This window comes from Neolamprologus multifasciatus, chromosome 8 (assembly GCF_963576455.1).
Source record: "Neolamprologus multifasciatus chromosome 8, fNeoMul1.2, whole genome shotgun sequence".
NCBI classification, from domain to species: Eukaryota; Metazoa; Chordata; class Actinopteri; order Cichliformes; family Cichlidae; genus Neolamprologus; species Neolamprologus multifasciatus.
Window position 1 is genome coordinate 9764007 of NC_140446.1, and position 20493 is coordinate 9784499.

The window sequence follows — 20493 nt, forward strand, 5'->3', positions numbered from 1 at the left end:
AGCCACCACACATTTAGCAGTTAGTGGCTTTCAGATTATTCACTAAAGCAGTGCAAACTGCTCTCTACAATGGAGGATCAATGCGGTCAACTTGATGCCTACAGTTTCTACCAGTGCACAGCTAAGGCTGATAAGATCTGTTAAACTCTAAAATAATCTTGTTAACTATCTTCAGTCTTTCACTGACACCGGGTTTCATCTGCTGCTTGTGACTTTGCACAGTGAGTGCTGACTCAGGTGAAATAAACTGAACTCATCTCATATCTGACGAGCGGAGCGCAAACCCAACTAAGTGATGTCATTTACTGGTCACCTGGATACCTTATCACCATCTGATATAATAGAGAAGGTGGGCAGGGTGGCTAAATTTCAACACCACACGGTACATATCTGATAATTATTTTTGAATTTATCATCAGTTTTAACTTTGACACACCTCTGCAGTAAAGCAGAGTGTATAAAATGCACAAGAAGCTGCTGATAAACTTGTGTCCAGAGCTTCACTGTAAATGCAAACTGTAGCCGTCTTTTCCTTTGTCGTGGAAAGAAAAGGCAAAGGGCAAAGTCAGAGAAGAACTCATCAGGTTAGTCCTTAGTTCAATTAATCAGATTAATCAATTGATTTTGTCTTTTGCCAATTATAAAATAAAAATATCAGCATGAAAAACGTACTCTTTTGCTTTCGTTTTCACCGCAAAGGTTTCTGAAAATCACTCGCCTCCAAAATGAGTAAAGGAGAGACTTTGTTCAACGAGACCTATCTGGAGGAAGTAAAACTGTCAAGATTTCATTATTGAAACTGTGAAGGGATTATCAATTGCTTCGAGCTCCCTTCATCTCTGAATATATGATAAATGCTGCAAGCTAAAAATGTGTTGATCCACCAGTAAAGTTCATATTACACATGTTCCTTACCCAATCTAGGAGACATTTGATGGTCAGTTTTTATTCATTCCATGGTGCAGACAGTCCCTCTTGACATATGGACATCAGCCTAGTCTTTACAGTTTAAAAAAAAAACCCTAATGGCCTATTTATTGTTTCAATGTCACAAAAGCCACATCAAATATATATATATATATACTTGACGCGCCGGATTCACTGCAGTATTCTCCTGAACAATAGGTGCCACCGTTCAGAGAAAAAGTCCCCATCAGTGCCAATGCTGGAATAGTTGAGGTTTATTTTTCCTCAAAAAACTTTTTCTCAGAAAGTCTAATCTTTTCAAGCTGTTGCAGCATTTTCCTCTGCATGATCTGCAAACCTCTGAGCTCTTATACCGATATCACTGAAATGGTGATAGAAACCAACCCGACTGTATATTCATGTCTTCAATGCAGCCACACAAGGTTACAAAAACGCAGACATGCATGACAAGGCGTAACAACACCAAAGCACGGCTCGCGCCAATAGTTGAGACATCACTTTAGATATACACTGTTCATGAAGGCAACAGCAGCGGGTACAAAATGGCCTCAACTCTCTACCGTACAACCCTGTGTGCTCCACCATCTCAACCTCTTTTTTTCCATTCACTTATTTGCTTTTCTTTTGTTAATTGTCAAGCTAGAGTACAAATACTGAAATTTAAATACATTTTTAAAGTTCAGTAATGGCCTAACGTTTGTTAAGATGAATATATATATATATATATTAGGACTGTGTGATATGACCAAAATCTCATATCCCGATATAAGACATCTATCGTCCCGATAACGATACAAATCACAAAGATTTAACATTTTCTGTAAATTCTGTGAAACTCGGGCAGCTCGACTTGCGTGAAGTGTTTCCAGCTGGGCGTCATGTACCTGGAGTCGAGTGTTTTAACCGATTTTCAGACATAAGTTGTAACAGCCGCCGTTTTCTTTGTGAGTATTTATTACACGACGTGCTGCGGGGAAAAGCCTGTTCTAACGTTTGAGTCTAAGGTTTATTTTTTAGCACCTGGCGGCTCTTTCTTGCTTCTCATCCGTAAAAACTCTGCATATTCTTTCACGTGATTCAGTTTATTTTGAAAAGTCTCAACAGGATCTTGAGCTTTATTCTGAAAGGTTTATGTGGAAAATAAACAAGCGGACACGCGATGGTTTTACCGTCGTTGTTGCTAATGACAACGCATAAAAACAGGCGCTTGTCCGTCCGTAGTGTGGTTATATTACATATAAGAGAAAGAGAGAACTTTAAGAAATTAATATAGCCACTACAGTGACCATCAAAACGATGAAAAAATATTGCCGTAAACAGTTTATCTTGCGACACCACGAAACAAATGATAGCATAAAATGAAATGATAGATGTTTTTATATCGTCATCTGATATATATCGTTATATCGAACAGCCCTAATATATATAACACATACATATATATTTTTTTTTTACATTTTTTTTAAGGAAGAAGGGCTGCATGGATGACCGCTGCTGATGGGATGCCCTTAACTGGAACAGGTAGAAGTATAAAAACCAAACAACAAAACAACACTCCCCCCCACACACACAAAAAAAATAAAATAAAATAAAATAAAATAAAATAAAAACCACCACAAAAAACAAATAATATCTAGCAATATTTACATGACTCTGTTTTCTGAACAATACATTTTGCATTGTTAGAAAAACAGCGAGCAAAGCTAAAGAGGTAAGAGTGTAACTGATGGTAGCAAAAAAGTAACACCATGCATTGGTTAACTGTAACTCCCACAAACCCAAAGTCATTGTGCCATTTTATTACCACATCAACGAAAAACAGCATGATTAAGGGATGGTCACAAGTTCCTCCTGTATATCTACCGCAATGTTTAACAACTAACCTTTGTCTATATCAGAGCAACCCACAGTACATTCAATACAACTGTCTTATGACAACGGACCCACAATGTCCTTACATAGCCTGGAACATGTGCAACACCTGTAAAATATTTCTAAGAATGTAGCTATCTGACTTTGCTGTACCACAAATAAACCGAAGCATGAAGGACAAACACAAAACTACAGAAACTTTCCAAGTACTAGACGACTTAAGCAGAATGACAACTAAAGTTTTATATTACTTACTAGCTAGTCGGTTGCTAGACTTCAAGCTGGTACAAATGAAGACAGCTCAGTTACACTGCCAACCTTTGAAACACATGACTGATTTTTAAATGTTATTCATTTTAAAAGCCCTTTGTATCTATCACCTCCATACTTGCAGAGTCTTACTCACAAACCTGCACAAACTTCAGGTTGTGTTTTTGTAAATTTTACCTCGACTGGAATCCACTCTGAGCCAACTCTTGCTTTTTTTAATGTGCAAGATAAATAGCTTGACTAGTACTCTTTAAGGGGGAATTGTAATATTGTGTTATCACAGTTCATTTCACATATTTTTGACAGGCCTCATCGCTACAGTACACATTATATTCGAAGAGCCTCATATATACTTAACCATGTCCCTTAAAATAGTAAGTAAAAAAAAATCCAAGACTATTAACCAATATTATCATGGCTATATCAGTATTACTGTATACACCATCCAATCAAAGTCTCTGTAAGTAAAACCAAAACACTAAACCACCTGATTCCCAAGCTCAAACATGGAGAAAAGCGATCTTAACAAACTACCATTTGTTTTACACAGCCATAGTGAGTGTGTTTAAATATGAATCATTACAACCCAGCCCATGCATCACAACTCCCAGGTTAGTTTGCCAAGTATTTTTAATAGCGCTCTCTCGAGCCTTGACAAGCAGTGAATCCACGTTAGTAACAGTACAAGAAGGATAAAGATCGCTGATGTGTGTACTGTTAATGTTTGCCATACTTTACTCTAGATTTCATATTACAAATATTATGCACTTTAGTGACATTTTACATTTATTCAAATATTTACTGCTGATTCACCAGCAAATTAACTTAGTTATATCAGACTATACTTCTGTCCTAATTTTTGTTGTTTAAAGAATTAAAATTGTCTTTACATAAAATGTAAAGAAAAAAATAGTAAAGGGTAAGAATGTATTTATCTAATCAACACATCATATCCCAAAGTATTATTATTTTGCGCCATAGTCAGTAATAAACAGACTGATATCACAGCACCACAGGCGATTAGCCACACCTCTGTATGGAGAGATGGACCTCCACCACCTCCCAACTTCAACTTGAGCGCCTAGAGCCCTGCAGAAACTTAGGGACAACCCTGAGCTGAACTGTACAAGCCACATTCACAGTTCAGTGCCTGTTTACTTATTCCAAATCATGTCATCATTGCAATTATGAACGATGTTATCACATGCTTTACTCACTTATCGCAGGTCTAGCAAGTAGCTCACTAGTTCGTCAAATTAAAAATGTTTAGAGTTGCAAAGATTCTATTGTAGGTACCCACTAAAAACGGCCCAAAATCCAGTATCAGTGGTCCTGTTGTAAATAATGAGCAGTGGGAAATCAGTGAAGTGTGGGGAGGAGCCGTACAGTTGTCGCAGTGAAACATTACTGCTAAAAATCAATAAATCTTGCCTGTTTACATTAAATTAAATGCCATCTGAATGCCTTTTTGGCTTTGACTAAAGACATTTCACACTAATAGGGGGAACCCTGCCCTTATAACCGCCCTGCATACACATGAGAACATGGAGTACCCAGAGACACTCCAATGCACGTCTGCTTGGAGCATATCGAAGATTGGTAGAGTTACCCAGCAAACATTACATTACTAAAATAAGGACGCCCTTTGGCACTTTCTTTAAATATATTACATTACTACAACTACCATGAGGTAACCGAGCTAACGCTTAAGGTAACCAAGTTACTTTAAAACTTCAGCTCATTGTTTCAGGTTTTATTTTGATCTACCTGTGTAGCATGAACCAACCGGCTGGCTCTGGAAATACCACATGCAGAAATCCCTTCCACTTAACACTGTTCCCTCCACGAAAGGCCCGTTTACTAGTGTGTTGATGTGAGCTAACGTTAGCTATTAGCTTCACAGTTAGCTGTCGCTGGAACTGTCAAACTAATGCTAATGACGTTAGCGCAGATACAAGCGTGCTACTTACGTTTTCCTGCTGCTGTGCGATTGTAGATCCAATCCTGATTATCTGCTAAAATCTCAGCTTTCTGTGTGAAGACTCGTCTAGCTATATGCGGCGCTAACGTTAGCTTGCTAGCTGTGTTATGTTTCCTTATTTGACAAAAATAATGGAGATTGGCCTCAGATGAGCGGCGATAATTCCTTTCTCGGTGGTTCCCTGCTTGGATAGCGTTGGTTTTTACGCATGTTTGACGCCAATTGTGTCCCTCACAGTAAATGTAGACAATTCCGATCGTTCCCAAACAAACATGGACACTGAGAATTGGTTATATTATACAACACTGACAAATCTAGCACTTTCTTCCATTGAAAGGCCAGAGCTATCCTTCGACTTTGGGTGCTGAACAAGAGGAGGTGTTATTTTTGGCATCTGCTCGATGATTGGTTACAACGGCTAGGCAAAGCGTCGGTTAATTGGCTACTTCTTCCGTCAATTAGCTCTGCCCCTGTGCGATACTACATTCTCATTGGTGCGTTGCGAAGTTGTGCGATATGCCAGACCTTTGAGATGCACTACTAACTGTTACCGGCTTATGCCGACAGTACTTTAAATAGGCGGTGTCAGTCTTAAAATAGAAACTTTCAACTCCGCGTCCAAAGCTTCCCACGAATACTATAAATATATGGATATATTATATATAAAACAAAACAGAGCACAATTGAAAGTATGCCATTTGCTTGTCTTTCATGGTTGAAAGTTGCCACACATGAGCCCGAGTGCCCCGGAGTCATTAAGAAGCGCAACTTAAATGAAGCGCAATATGGATGATTGAAGAGGTTCCAAGAGTCTCTAGTATATTCATACACACACAAACACACGCACGATCTAAATTATACCACGCATCTTCAATCAGGAGAAAATCTAATCCAATATAGAGGGTACCGTATATAGGTGTACACTGTATAGTTGATTTCCCTATCTGCAGCTCCATCTGAATATAATTCAACACTAATCAGGTCTGGTCAGGTCAGGTCAAGGAAATACAAGGGCACCCATCTCCAGTGTGAACGAGATCCTTCGACCACCTTAAAACGTTCGACCTCAGTTCAGTTCAGTTCAGGCACTGAACAGAGTAATACTTTTATGTCCTTTGTAAAACAAAAATCAGTAATATTCATCAGCAGCTGGCTCTTAGTAACTCTACTTTTAGGACAGTGTATGAGCCCCCTGTTGTTTTCTTTCTAGTTTTCCGATTCCTGACTGTAGATGAAATAACCAGATTTATTAAGACCTCTAAACCTTCTACCTGTTACTTTGACCCACTTCCTACTTTTGGTTAAACCTTACATTTCTTCTCGCTATCCTTTAATAATGAGTATTATACATTTCGTCTTGATGCATTCTCAATCATCCAGGTAAGTAAATCTCCAAAAGTTGATTCTGTTCACCTGGACGTAGCGTCTTCAGTCACTCATCCAAGTGACTTCTTCAGTCTCAGCTGACTGCAGGTTTCCCCAATCTTATAAACAGTGCATTTGCATAATGACTGAAACCAGCCCACTGAAGGAACAATGGGCTGGGAGGTCAGTTCCTTCATCATAAATGTGCATATTCTCAATGTTGATCAATGGTCATGAGAATTTGAGAGTATTATGCATTCTTCCATAATCTTTGGGTTTGTTCCTCTAAAAACGCCACAATAACACAATTTCTTAAAAAACCCAGAGCAGACTCTTTCAACCTAAATAATTACTGTACCACTGCTAATTTCCCCTTTCTTTCAAAAAATCTCAAAAACGCTGCTGATGTGCAGGTTTGCTCTCACCCAGGGTAAATGAAGGGCGCCCTTACTCCTCGCAAATGGGCAATAGAAAACCCCTATGCAATCCCCAAAACGTGCTGGCATGATGTCGGGGCAGCATGGGTACAAGCAACTTTTTTTTTGCCAATGCCTGGCTGTTGCTGCCCTGGGCAACGGCCCATGCTGCTCATATCAAAAACCACCACTGCTCTCACCTTACTCACAATCATCCGTTTGAACAATTTCAGTCAGATTTTTGGCCACTTCACAGCACAGAGTGCTGTCAAAATTACAATTGCCCTTTAATACACTCTCTCATAATATTATTTTAAAGAGATTAGAATCTGTTTGTACTGTTGGCATGTAACATGCCTGGTTTAAATCTTATCTCTAAAATCATAATTAGTATGTACAGCTAAAAAGATTTTCAGATCACAAGCTTGCCCAGTTGTCTTAGGTGTTCCCCAGGGCTCTTTCTTAGGCCCCCTTCTATTTGTTATTTATCTTTTACGTTTAGGTCACATGTTTAGGAAATCTGGCATAGACCTTCATTCTTAAGGGCGATCGTGGCTCAAGAGTTGGTAGTTCGTCTCGTAATTGAAAGGTTGCTGGTTTGAGCCCCGGCTCGGACAGTCTCTGTTGTTGTGTCCGTGGGCAAGACACTTCACCTACCGCCTACTGGTGTTGGTCAGAGGGGCCGATGGTGTGATATGGCAGCCTTGCTACTGTCAGTCTGCCCCAGGGCAGCTGTGGCTACAACTGTAGCTTGCCTTCACCAGTGTGTGAATGAATAGTGGATTTGTAAAGCGCTTTGAGGGTCTCAAAAAGAGCTGTATAAATGCAATCCATTATTATTATTATTATGCTGATGACACCCAGCTCTATATTCAGTCTAATTCAGTTTCTTCTTCTCTCATTGACTGCTTACCTGAAATTAAACTGACATATTTCCACTCATGTAATATTAGTCAGCTACTCCCATCTCAGCTAAAAGAGATGGGAGTAGCGTGTATGTAACTAGAGCTTGTATGTGTTGTAGTTACATCTAGTATTGATTGTTTAGATTGTGTCTTCTTTGGCTTACCACACAAACTTCTCGGTAGACTTCACCTGGTTCAAAATATGGCTTACTGTAAAATACCACATTCATGTTAAGATTCGTCTTCTTACTTTCAAGTATCTCCAGGACTGCAAGTCCTCCTTCACTGGGAATCTCCTCTGGGAGCTTCCTCGTTTCCTCCTGCCTGACAGCTCCATATTCAGTATCATTTGTCTAATGTATCCATTATCCCTCATCTTTACATGTCCAAATTATCTCACCCTTATTTATTTTTTTTATGCTGATTGCCCTTACTGACACACCCTTGAAGGCATTTGTGACTCCTCTCAGGATCAAACTAGGAATACTTTGCTTGTTAAGCAACCAAAACCACTACACTATGGCTAGCCTTACAGCTGTGACAAAGCATTTATGTAGCCTAGTTAAAAAAATAGCTTCCCCTTCAAAAGTGTCCTCCTCAGTCTGCTACTGGACCTTTCTGTGTGAGCGCTTTGTGACTGTTGGGAGCACATTTAATAGGTTACCTGACCAATATTATGGCTTGCTGTGTGCAACAGACCATCCCAGAAGCTTGTGCTTCAGATTCTGTGAATGCAGGTCTAGTGTGTTATTAGTCTCCTGCTTAGCCACAATTAGCTGATATGTGTGGCTCTGCATTGCACGGGAGATTGCTAACCAAGATAGCTAGTATTATTTGTTAAATCAGCACTTCACCATGTCATCTGCGTAAAATAATTCGGTCTTCTAAAGAACAAAAGCAAAAACCAAAGAAACAAATAAACAAAACAACATGGTGGCCAAGTGCTAATTCTAAAGCTTGAAAATGCAGCCCCCAAACCCACTGGGTGCTATACCCATCTTTAATGCTGTCCATGGTCTATACGTAATTAAACTGATTGCCTATGACTTTATTGGTACTAGTTTACTTGCCTGCACTGGATTACCTGCTCTTTCTGCCCAAATATTGAGGAATATAGCTGTGCATGCTTTTTTGAATGCAGTCACAAAGTGACAAAAACGCTCTACTCCACACCAGCTGGGCAGGCACAACCTGACGTGTGGGTGTATGCTGGATTGAGATTTTGGAGAGATCCTAGATGCCGATTACAAAAAGGTGAGGAGGAACAGGGTCTCTGATGCAGTCTGATAATGTTTTTGTTCTGTTGTATCGGGGCTTATACTGGTAAGACTGTAAATAAAGATGAGATTTAATTTATTTGAACAAGGATGTGCAAGGAAATGAAATGTAGGCTTGAGTGAATAAAACAGGGCTGAGGTGATTAAGGCAAAGACTTTAATATAAGTGCATGTATAAAGATATTTAGTTATGGTGTATCAGTGAATCTGTGTTATGTGTGTGTGCGGTGGAGAGCTGGGGAAAGCAGGGCTTATCTGTTGTCATTTTGTGTTTCTCCCTCAGGATCAGACTTGTGTCTTATTAATGAAAAACTCATCAGATATCAGAACAGCTCCCCGAGGAACCGAGCACGGTTATGAGACACATGTCAGACCTCGTTTAAATACTGCAAGTGTGTGTGTGTGTGTGTGAGAGAGAGTGTGAGTCAAGAGGAGAGACTGCAGAGTGGTATTTAATTTTCCAAGATGAAGGATTATCACTGGCAGAATTTGATCATTCTGCTCTGATCTCAGGATATTCAATCACAGCTTATCCCAAATATTAAACTCTGTCTTTTGTCCCCTTTCCTCTCAATCCCTGCCACACACACACACGCGCGCGCGTGCACACACACACACACACACACACACACACACACACACACATGCATGCACTACTCCAACTGCCAAGCCTCTCATTGAGTAAAGTGGCCCACTGAGCCTACTTTCAGGATGGTGCGGGTTATGTGATTGTTCAGCCACCTGCTGACCTCAGGGAATGGGTGAGTCAAGGGGAGGAAGGGAGTGAGGGAGGCAGAGAGGGAAGGAAGGTTTTGAAGCCAGGCTTTAGTATCTTATGGAGGCGGCTAAGGAAAGTAAATTAAAAAAAAAAAAAAACCTGTTACATCTAATCCGGAGTGCTGAGAACAAGTGGCACACACTCCTAAGTCTGATCCCTCATGTTTACATGGATCTGCATGAGCTTAAACACACGCAACATACACATGCCCCTCCCCAAATAATACACACGCATGCAAATGTTCTGTGATTGTGTCCCAGGCAAGAGGGTGGGAGGGAGGGAGTGAGACAGGGGAGGTTCAAGGTCCCGATCTCCACTCTCATTTTCAGCCAGGGGATCTGCACCCAGGACATCTGGGTCACATCATTACTGCAATCTTCTGCTTGTTCATTCCCAGCTTTACGGGGGCTTAGAGCGGCAGACCTGCTGAGAAACACATGCACGTAAACACACAAGGATGGAGACGTGTGCACAGTGTGTGACAGTTGTGAACAGTGAAATAAAACAACGTCTTAAAAGGGATTAAGGTGATTGGGGTTGTGTTTGGTAACACGCAGATTTCTGGATGCGGTGAAAAGATTGATCAGCACACATAAACACATAAATATGTGTCAGTCAATATGTTTGTAAACACAAATTATGAGAAGAATTAACACAAGATTCTGCTGCAGTCTTCAGTACTTTCATTTATTTATTTATTTCACTTTAAAAAAAAAAAAAATGTTTAGAGCCGCGTTGGAGCAGGGCCGTTTAGTGCAACAATATCGCCATCTACCGGTGGGCAATGGTTTCACAGCAAACAGCACCTTCACGTGATAATCGACAGGAGGCAGTGTTGAACAATATTGCTGGGAGAACGGTAGGCTGAAGTTGCTTTTAGCTCCCTGGTCAAAAACATGTTTTACTTTGTTGTGGTTGTTTTCTGTGGCATGCAGATATTTCATGTTGATTATTATTGGGTTAAAATAGGAGGTTAATTTATGCAGTAACAGCATACATATTTTTAACTTTTTACCAGTGATAGCCAGTGCTTATTTTGGTGTGGTTGTGTTGTATCATTTGCAACATATTTGCAGCGTTCATAAAGAAATCAAACAAAACAAAAATAACAGAAACTAGTTAACATGAAAAAAAACATCTAAAGCAAGCATAATAACTGTGCCTTTTCATTTTTTTTCATGTCTTTATGTGTTATGTAAATCAGTTTGAATTGCCTAGTTATATAATCTGCTTTGCTTTTGCGTTTGTGCAACACTTCTATTATTATTAGAGACTCTAAATAGAAAAGATGGATGTCTGCTCATGTTTTAATTATTTATGTAAGCTTCCAGTTCAGTTTTGTATTGAGCGCTGTCCAATCTATAAGGCAAGAATGTGATATAGAAATAGCAAGGATATGCTCAGTTCTAGCTATTTCTAGCAGGAAATTGAAATGCTAAATGTTATGCTCATACTGGGTTCCAGTTAAAAATACACTTCTTAATCACATTAAGATAAGATAAGATAAGATAAGATAAGATAAGATAAGATAAGATAAGATAAGATAAGAAGAACTTTATTTATCCCGAGGAAAATTCTTTTGTCATACAAATGCTCAATGCAGCAAGAGAGACAGAGAAACAGAGGAATAAGATATACAATATATACAATAGAATACTAGTATACAGTAATATACAGTAGGATAGTGCAAAATATAATATCAAATAACTTTAACAAGTAACAATATAACTATATCCTGAAAAATAAATAGTTTAGCTATCATTGCAGGTGATTCTAAAAGTGGCATAGTATTGTGCAAATGAATAAAAGGGAGTAGCAGCATATGATGGGGACATGAAACAAACATTCCATGAAAAACTGTTGGGTGACATTGCACGGCCTGAATGGAAACAGAATAACTTTGTTATTAATCCTCAGGAAAATCACCCACAGAGGGAGGAAGAGTTGTACAGTCTTACTGCCACCGGCACAAAGGATTTTCTGTGGCGGTCAGTTCTGCATTTCGGGGAGGCGTGCATGGGGTGGGACGGGTTGTCCATGATACAAAGAAGCTTTTTTAGCATTCTCCTTTCAGATGACACTGGTGGTCTTCATTAGGTAAGATCGCAGCAGTTGCATTTAATCGCAAGGCAGGAAGTATTAAAGCTGCACTTTTAAAGCAAAGAAAGTGAAGATAAACGTGTAAAGAACAGCTGGAGGGTCGCTCGTGTCGACAGATAATCTCCAAATATCAGGCTGTAACTGCCGTCTACAGGTGAGACTGAGACTAAAAACTCTGCTCCAGGTGAGGCTCGAACTCACAACCTCGGCATTGCTCTGCTGTATACTGTCATATAAGTACCGCGCGCTAACCGATTGCGCCACTGGAGCTTCGGCGGAAGGCCGCCAGGAAATCGGTTTAAGAAGGCGCAACTGCCCGGAAGAGGTGAAGAAACATGACCTTTGGTTAATTACGTTTTGTTTATCAAGTAGTGCAAGCGCACAATGTATGCAGACTGTATTAAAAGTTCATGGGACCCCGGTTGTCCGAGTCTAGAAGCGAAAAGATCACAAATAGCCGACTCACGTGCTGCGTTCAGGGACCTGACACAAAGCTCGAAAAACCTGCGGTAAACCTAAAAACAAGACAGGCAACAAAACGTGAGCAGTGGCACGCAGGCATGCGGTGACTTTTGAAGAAAGGTAAGCAGAGACACACACACACACACACACTTTCCTCCACTATTTCACAGTTTAACAAGCAAATGCCCATACTGTACTATACACAGCATGGATGTTTGCACTTTTCTGAACCCCTATCCTTTCTGAGAAACTGTAATTTATGTTTTACTATCTACTGTGTGAACTATGAAAACACCTCACTACAGATAAAAACGTATTAATGGAAAATTGTGCATTACTGTACAACAACTGTTGTACAGCACAAAAAGTAAAATTACATTTTGTGTAGAAAAATGTTCCATATCAGTTTTAAATAGATTAATAATACTGCTCCATATGTTTAATGCTGAGCTCATATTAAATGCTTTATGTTCTGTTTAATATCCAGCATCATATTCTTTAAATCACATTTGTAGTGGATGTGCTGTGAGGGCCACATATCTATGAAAAAAAAACCCAAAGCAATAAAGGAAAACATGCTGGAAGGAAAAGCTCTCCTTAAATAACACCAACAGCTTAAATAAATACATGAAAGACCAAGAAAAGAAAAAGCTTCTTCCTGGAACAAACTGCAAAGGAAATGGAGAGGAGGATTGACATCCCTCAGACAGATCAAGACCACAGCATGCTGTCACAATCTTTTCAAAGAGGCAAAGGATACCAAGTATAGTGATGAAGGAAATGTTTCAGTCAGGACTCATGTCGGTTCTTCAGCATTAGCTAATGTTAAAGTATATGTATACACTGGTTTGATACTAATATATAAATATGACACTGCTTCGCATGCTGGCCACGTATTCACACCACAAAATAAAAATCTGCTCGCCCTCTCAGCATAGCTCAAGTTATTGTTAATGGGAGGCAGACACATCTGTAGAATGAAGACAGCTGTCGTTTCCTATGAGTAAGAAACAAGCAGAGCTTTCAGTGACAATAGCTAACTGTGGCCGCAAGATGACAGTAATACAAAGGATGACTCTTTATGAGATGAAAGAAGCTTTACTTTGTTATGGTTTGTCTACTTTTAGACTTGCCAAGGCAAGCACTGCCTTTCTTGCTTCATGTTAGTGTTTTAGAAAACCAGAAGTATTAGAATTAGTATCTATTAACACCTTAAAGCTTGACACTTTCTTTGAAAGTAAAAACACAGATAATTGTTTTAATCAATGTGTTTGCAAGGTTTTGAAAGCACAGCTGCACTTATATGCTTAAACAGCAAACCATAAATACATTTAATTAGCATGCTCCATTTTAACAAGTGAAAAGGGAAATCTGCAATTTCATTGTAGTCTTGAGCAGCATAAAGGAATTCATATCCCTCTTATAATTATACCAGATACCAAACAATAAGCAGCACTATAAAAATGCACAAAGCAAAAGGTGAGGCTGAAAGAAAAAGAAAATCAAGAGCAATTTAAGAAATATGACTAATGAGGAAAAAGACTCGTCACGGCACTGTGTAGGAGTACTCTGATTACTTGATGCATTTTTAAAAAAAAAATAAATAAATATGAGCTCACTGTGTACAGAATTCCCTACCTGTTGAGACAGTGGACATTGTAGCTTAATAAGGCACACAAATTCCATTTTGGATAATACTAGAGTGAAGAAAAACTTGCACCGCTGTGATAGCCATCTTTGCTCAAGTAGTCAATGCCCAGAGAAATTAAAGTTCTTGCTTGCTGCACTAAAACAGATTAAACTATAGAAAGAACCAGTGTGAAGGTAAATGCAAAAAAGGCTTCTGAACAGTAGATCATCCACAAGGAAATTGAATCTTTTAATGTGAGAGCAGTCTCTCTGTACGATAGAATTGAAAGTTTAGTTATCAAAATCCAAATTTCAGGCAATAAATAAAATTGAAACACCACAATTGAGTACAAGTCTTTTATTTTGTTGCAGACTCAAGAAATAGTCAGAGGACTAATATTTTAAGGTCAATTTGTTGCATTTGTTTGTCTCATTCTATAAAGCCGCAGCCTGCATGTGTAAACGCTAGTAACATTTGAGCATATTGCCTCAAGCAAAGCATACATTTTAAGACCAAGACATTACATGGACCCACTCCATTGTCAGACCCCGGCCTTGGTCTGGCTGTTGGCTGGCAGTGGCTTGCCCATGTGGATCCCCACTGTGAGGCCAGACTCTTTGCTGGCATATTTCTCTTTGACCTCAGGCTTCAGCAAGAAACCCTTCTCCTTGTCAAAGTAGTCCAAGGGAGCAAAGTACACAGGTGCTTCCCCACACAGGTTTTGCAGTCGTGTGCGCCAGCCCTTCAGCATGGAGCTGCGAGATTCAGGAGAACCAGCAGCAGGATCCCAGAAGATCTGAGGGGCAAAAACCTGGAAGCCACAGTAGTTCAGGATCCCGTTCTGCACACAGGGAGGAGCAGCTGTTACCACATGACAGATCATTTAATGCTTTGATCTGTTTATAGTGAGACCTCACCTGCAGTGGCCACAGTGTGACATTGATGTCACCATTGATGCCAGTGTCACTGTACACAGATTCAGGACAGTCAGTGGTGAAGGACAGCATGGCTTTCTTGTCCTGTACAGAGAGCAAGGAGTGAGCAAAGAGGGAGAGGACACAGCCTGAACACAGACATGTTGGTGGAGCCCTCACCTTGAAGATCCCCTCACTGTACCGCTTCTCCTGTGCGTAGGCAAAGCCCAACACCCGATCCATCCACCCCTTCATGATTGCAGGAACAGATGACCAGTACATGGGGAACTGGGAACACAGGTTTAATGGTCATTTTGATGTGGACACCTGTTAGCTGACCCCAAAGACACTTCCAGTCAGACACTACCTGAAAGATGACAAGGTCTGCCTCCTTGAGCTTCTCCTGCTCTTTTTTGATGTCATCTGCAAGTCTGCCCTCCTCTGATGCCAATTTGATCTCCTTTGCGTAGCAGAAGTTCTCAGCATCCTTCACTCCACCTGCAAATAAAGCTAATGTTTACACTTGAAGCACAATCAAAGCATTGCTATACCTGCAGAATATTTGTATACCAGTGATGTCCTCAGTAGTAGCAGCAGCTTTGAACTTCATGGCGTACAGGTCAGACAACACTACAGTGCAGCCTTGAGCAGTCAGAGCTGCCACAGCAGCATCTTTGGCAGCAGCATTGAAGGAGGCAGGGCTCTCATGGGCATACACAATCAGCACTTTCTTGGCTGCAAAGAATAAAAAAAATAATAATAATAAAAAAAAAAACATAGTTCCATTCAGCACAGAAACCTTTCACTCTTCTTGTCAAAGACTATCAGCTTTGGCCAAACAACTTTAAGCAATTACCAGGAAGAAAGTCTTACCCATTCTCAAAACTGCTGCACAACAGTAAATGATGAGTTTTCTGTCTAACTGGTACAACAACAGAAAAAGTGCCCATACTGGAGCAAAACACACCTGCTGCTTTTATACACACTTCGAGCACTACTTCACACAGGTGCTGTCAATCAGCAATAAACCTCAAGAGTAAGCCAGCTGGTACTGCGGCATTTTCTCTCAGACCAGTTGGTGGCGGTAATGCTCTATTTTGCTGTTTGCCAACTGCCAATAAACCGTATAAAGAAGTAGAAGAAGAATTTCTCTCAGGTTTCCCATTTTGTATGGAAACTGGTGGAAGTAATTCTGAGATTAACTTAAACCTTCAGCCCAGTTTAAACACAAGATGAATATTTACTTCATATAATCACAATCATCTTAGTTTCACACACATCATTTTCCCATGGTGATTGTTGCCAAACTTGGCGAACCAATGATTAGCCTGCGGTCTGAGGACAAAAAAGGTACACACACACACACACACATACAGCCAAAAATCTGACTTTGAAGGAAAAACTATATCTCGATGGTTAATAGATCGCATTGGTCAACAAAAAAGAAGCAGAACAAACACAGAGAGGTATAATTCTGGGTTTCTTAATCTCTATTTTGAATGTTGCTTGTTTTTAAAGATGCTATAAAGTTTGTTGGCATTTTCAGGGTGCTCAGCATTTATCTGTTTCATTAGCTAAACATTGGCTGTGTCCCAATTCAGGGTCTGCACGCTTGAAGTACGTGCACTACGCGTACTACGTACGGTGCGTACTATAAGTACGAGAAGTGCGGAAGTGAGAGGCTTGTGAAATGGGACGGTCTAGCCTTCGTTGCGCAGTTCAGGTTGCCTAGCAACCATGATACTAACTGCGAGAAACACGAGATTGTGTGACATAAATGAAGGAGAAAAAATGTTTTGTTGGTCATTCATTTTTGTCATGACATCACTTTGATTAGTTGAGTATCTGAGGCTGAGACATCATTGTGGATGTTGGGTATCGAAGAATTCATAGGTCCCTCATCCTATTCATTAGAGTTGGATGTCTCGAGACCGGTCTTGGTCTCGAGACCGGTCTCGAGACCACTTTTACGTGGTCTTGGTCTCGTCTTGGTCTCGACGGACTTTTGTCTTGGTCTCGGTCTTGGTCTCGACGGACTTTTGTCTTGGTCTCGGTCTTGGTCTCGCTGTCTCGGTCTTGCACTCTCAAATCGACATAGTGTTCGGGAGATTTGGAGTCAACCATCAGCGGAGCGGGGGGTGTCTTACTGGGCTTAAGCCCGGGTCATTTTTTCTGAAGCATGGGGTTTTTTGGAGTGTAATTTGTTTGTTAGATGCCTGACTGACAACTGTATAAAACAAAAACAACACACGAAGCACAGAGCGCACCGTCCTAAATTCCCCCTGATTTTGGTATGATCCGAGCTTTGGCACTAGGCGACTGAGCACAGCACCCATGTGAGCGAGGGGGAAGAAGCTGCTGCCTGCGAGTTTGCTGCAGAGGAGAGCTTAAGTTTGACCAGGTACCAACGGAAATCATTCGTACTGAACTAATAATGTAAATATGACGGTGTATCACAAAAGATTGATATCAAACTGATCACTTGGTTGCGTTACTTACTCTTTGAGTGAATCAACAAATGGATAAATAAAAAGCCGAACGACAATGCTGATTTTTTTTAGAGAGTCTTAGCTTACATCTCATATTTTCAGTTGTTACCCTCCACGGCTAAACAAACTCTCTAAATCGGTTTCAGTTGTGTACTGATGAACACAACAATGGACATAAGGAGCTTCTTTCAAAGAAAAAACTCAGGTAGATGTTATTTTATATATTATGCTTTGTATGTTGTTGTTGTATGTTCAGTATATCTATGCAAAACAAGAGGAATTTCAATACACAGCAGTATATTCACAGTTGAAACCAGATATTTACATACACTTTAGGGAGAAAACATAAAACCTTTTTTTTACTGTTAAACATCAATTTAGAGTAAACTTTTGTTTTAGATAAATAAATGTTGCAATGTCTTTTGAATTAGTTAAATGTCAGAATAAAAAGAGGGAGCTGTCTATTTTAATCACTTTCATCAAATGTAGGAGTACATATACACTAAGCTTATTGTTAATTAAGATTAATTAAGAAAACTCCAGATGATTCCATTCTGAGCTTAAGAAGCTTCTGATTGGTTAGTAGAGTCCATGTGGGTAAATTGGTGGCACAGCTGTGGATGCATATAAGGCAAAACACAGAGCCTGTTTCTTTGAAATGGGAAAGTTTCTTTGAAAAATCAAGAGATGTCAACCAAAACACCTGGAAAAGAATTCTGGAAAAGAATTGTGGAGCTCCATAAGTGTGGCTCAATTTTGAATACAATTTGGTGCCATTTACAATTAAGAAATACAGACAGTTTCTCTCTTTACTCTTAAAGTTAACAAATATGTTTTTTATATTTATCAATCTAAAAAAATAAACATTTAGTCTGATTTGATGTTACAATTAAAAAGTGTTTGTGTTTTTATCTGAAGAGTATGTAAATATCTGGTTTCCACTGTATATGTGTGTTTGGCTTGATTGTCAGCACAAAGAGGGAGAGAGAGGAACAGAGAGGGAGAGAGACGACGAAAATGACGACAGAACAGAGATGGAACAAGAGCAGGTGAGACACACAAGTTAGTCAAATGGTTGTTTGCCAAAAACTCATCAGAACATGTATCTCGTACCTATTGTATCTTTTTAGATAGCGTTTGTTACTTTTAAAATTCTATATTTATTAAGTTATGCAGGCTTGTTTGCTCAACAAGGCTGAATAATTATATAAACTTTTCAGAATCTAAATAGTGTACTTTGGTAGAATTAAAAAATAAGTGTAGTACAGGTCTAAGATGATTTTTAGTGCTGCTATCATCTAGTTCTGATTCTGGTTCTGTCTTGGTTACTGTTGTAGTCCTGTTTTAATTCTGGATCAGTTCTGGGTCTGGTTGAATTGGGGTTTAGTCCCTGTGTCTTGATACAGGCCCGACTTTGTTCTGCCTTGCTGCTTAATTAAAAAACTATATATATATATATATATATATATATATATATATATATATATATATATATATATATATATACATATGAAGTCATTCTTTTTTGAACAAAGCTCAAAACAGAGCCTAATAATCTTTCAGTCATTTCTACCCCCACTTAATTTCCTTTGGCTGCTCAGCTCTCACACAGTGGCTCAGCTACGCTCCAATCCCTCCATATTGTGGCCAATCACATGCGAGGATATAGGATAATATCATTATGTGAAAAACAGAGAGGGTGAGAGACGCAACAGTCAAGTGGAGCATGCGTCAGTCCTTTCAGTGAGTGAGTGAGACAGTAGACAGCGGTGAGGAGGGCTGTGCGAAAGCAAAAACACATAAATATGCCCGAGACCCGTAAACGAAGCAGCATCTGGCTGCAGTTTAAAGACTTTTTTTGTCTCGGTCTTGGTCTCGGTCTTGTCTTGGTCTCGATACCCTCTGGTCTTGGTCTTGTCTTGGTCTCGGATTAGGCGGTCTTGACTACAAGTCTACTATTCATGTAGCCCCTTCCGCCGGGGTTACTTGCGTAGTAGCATTCCAACAACGCCCTGTTTTCGTCTCTTGCCCACCGATGCCTTCTTGTTCCAGTAGTCCACTTCTCGTCAGGGTGCCCTGGTTCCTCAACACCTGACGCGGATCTTGTTGATCCGGGCGACGTCCGAGCCGGCATGCCTTCATATTTATCTGTCTCGCTCATGTCTGCGGTAGGCTCGCTTAGCAAATCGACCGCGCATTTGGAGTATGTATTTGAAGTACACTTCGAATTGGGAGAGCCATTGTCGCGTGGCGGTGTTGTAATCGCACTTAAAAGGCGTACTTCAAGTGTGCAGACCCTGAATTAGGACACAGCCATGAGCTCAAAGTTTATGCTCCAGATGAGGCTTGAACTTACAACCTCAGCATAGCTCAGCCCAATACTGTCATATAAGTACCGCGCGCTAACCGATTGCGCTACTGCAGCACGTGCACAAAGGTTTTATTGATTCCTCCCTTCATTCAACTGGTCTAAGGGAAAAAACGGGTACAGAAACAGCTTAGTCAGTCATTCATAGGACAAACGCTTTGCACTATACTATATTACCACAAATCTCACGCTTGTAGTCTATGTACTATATATAGGATTAATCGATAGATGCATTTTAACAGCAGTCTGGTGAGGAAGGAGCGGCTAGCAGGTCCAGCGGGCATGTGGTGTGGAGGTTAGCCGGTGTTCTGACAAACCATCCTACTTTGGCAAAACGTCCTACTGTAAATAGTTTATGCACATTTCTGCTGTCACAGAGTAATTCCAACACAAATTTAAGTAGGTATGACGGTTTGCCACGTATGTTTGCCCATGACAGTATGCTTTTAGCTCATATTCATAAAGCCAGGATGGTTTGTCACTTCATTTTACCAGTTAAAATATGCTTGTAGGTAACATTCACAAAGGTAGCATGGTTTGGCACTTAATTTTACCCGTCAGAGTATGTTTCTAGCTCTTATTAACAAAGGTAGGATGATTTGCCACTGAATTTTAGCTGTTAAATTATGCTTCTTGTTCATATTCACAAAGGTAGGACGATTTGTATTGGCTCAAATTGTGGTCATAAGTATTTTGTACTTGTAAATCAGTTTTGTATTTGTAAATCAGGATTTGTATG

General features: G+C 40.0%; 2 protein-coding genes and 1 non-coding gene across 5 annotated transcripts in view; all 3 read right to left on the reverse strand.

The window, feature by feature from the left end:
* Positions 1-5448, reverse strand: part of ppm1bb (protein phosphatase, Mg2+/Mn2+ dependent, 1Bb) — a 29213-nt gene extending 23765 nt beyond the window's left edge. For 2 of the 3 annotated variants that reach the window (XR_014875629.1, XM_085169682.1), the window contains exon 1: positions 5040-5448. The gene's annotated coding sequence lies outside the window, so the exon portion shown is untranslated. The remainder of the gene's footprint in view (positions 1-5039) is intronic. The other variant, XM_085169683.1, reaches the window with a different exon arrangement.
* Positions 5449-12067: 6619 nt separating this feature from the next.
* Positions 12068-12161, reverse strand: trnai-uau (transfer RNA isoleucine (anticodon UAU)). The gene is made up of 2 exons: positions 12124-12161; positions 12068-12103 (listed from the first exon to the last, which is right to left on the reverse strand). It is a non-coding gene; the product is annotated as a tRNA-Ile (tRNA).
* A 2317-nt stretch (positions 12162-14478) lies between these two features.
* LOC146512491 (NAD(P)H dehydrogenase [quinone] 1-like) lies at positions 14479-15900 on the reverse strand. The gene is made up of 6 exons (XM_085169685.1): positions 15771-15900; positions 15468-15632; positions 15265-15395; positions 15078-15185; positions 14901-15002; positions 14479-14824 (listed from the first exon to the last, which is right to left on the reverse strand). The coding sequence occupies exons 1-6, from the start codon at positions 15772-15774 to the stop codon at positions 14525-14527; spliced, it is 810 nt and encodes a 269-aa protein (XP_085025811.1). The 5' UTR covers positions 15775-15900; the 3' UTR covers positions 14479-14524.
* Positions 15901-20493: the final 4593 nt, after the last annotated feature.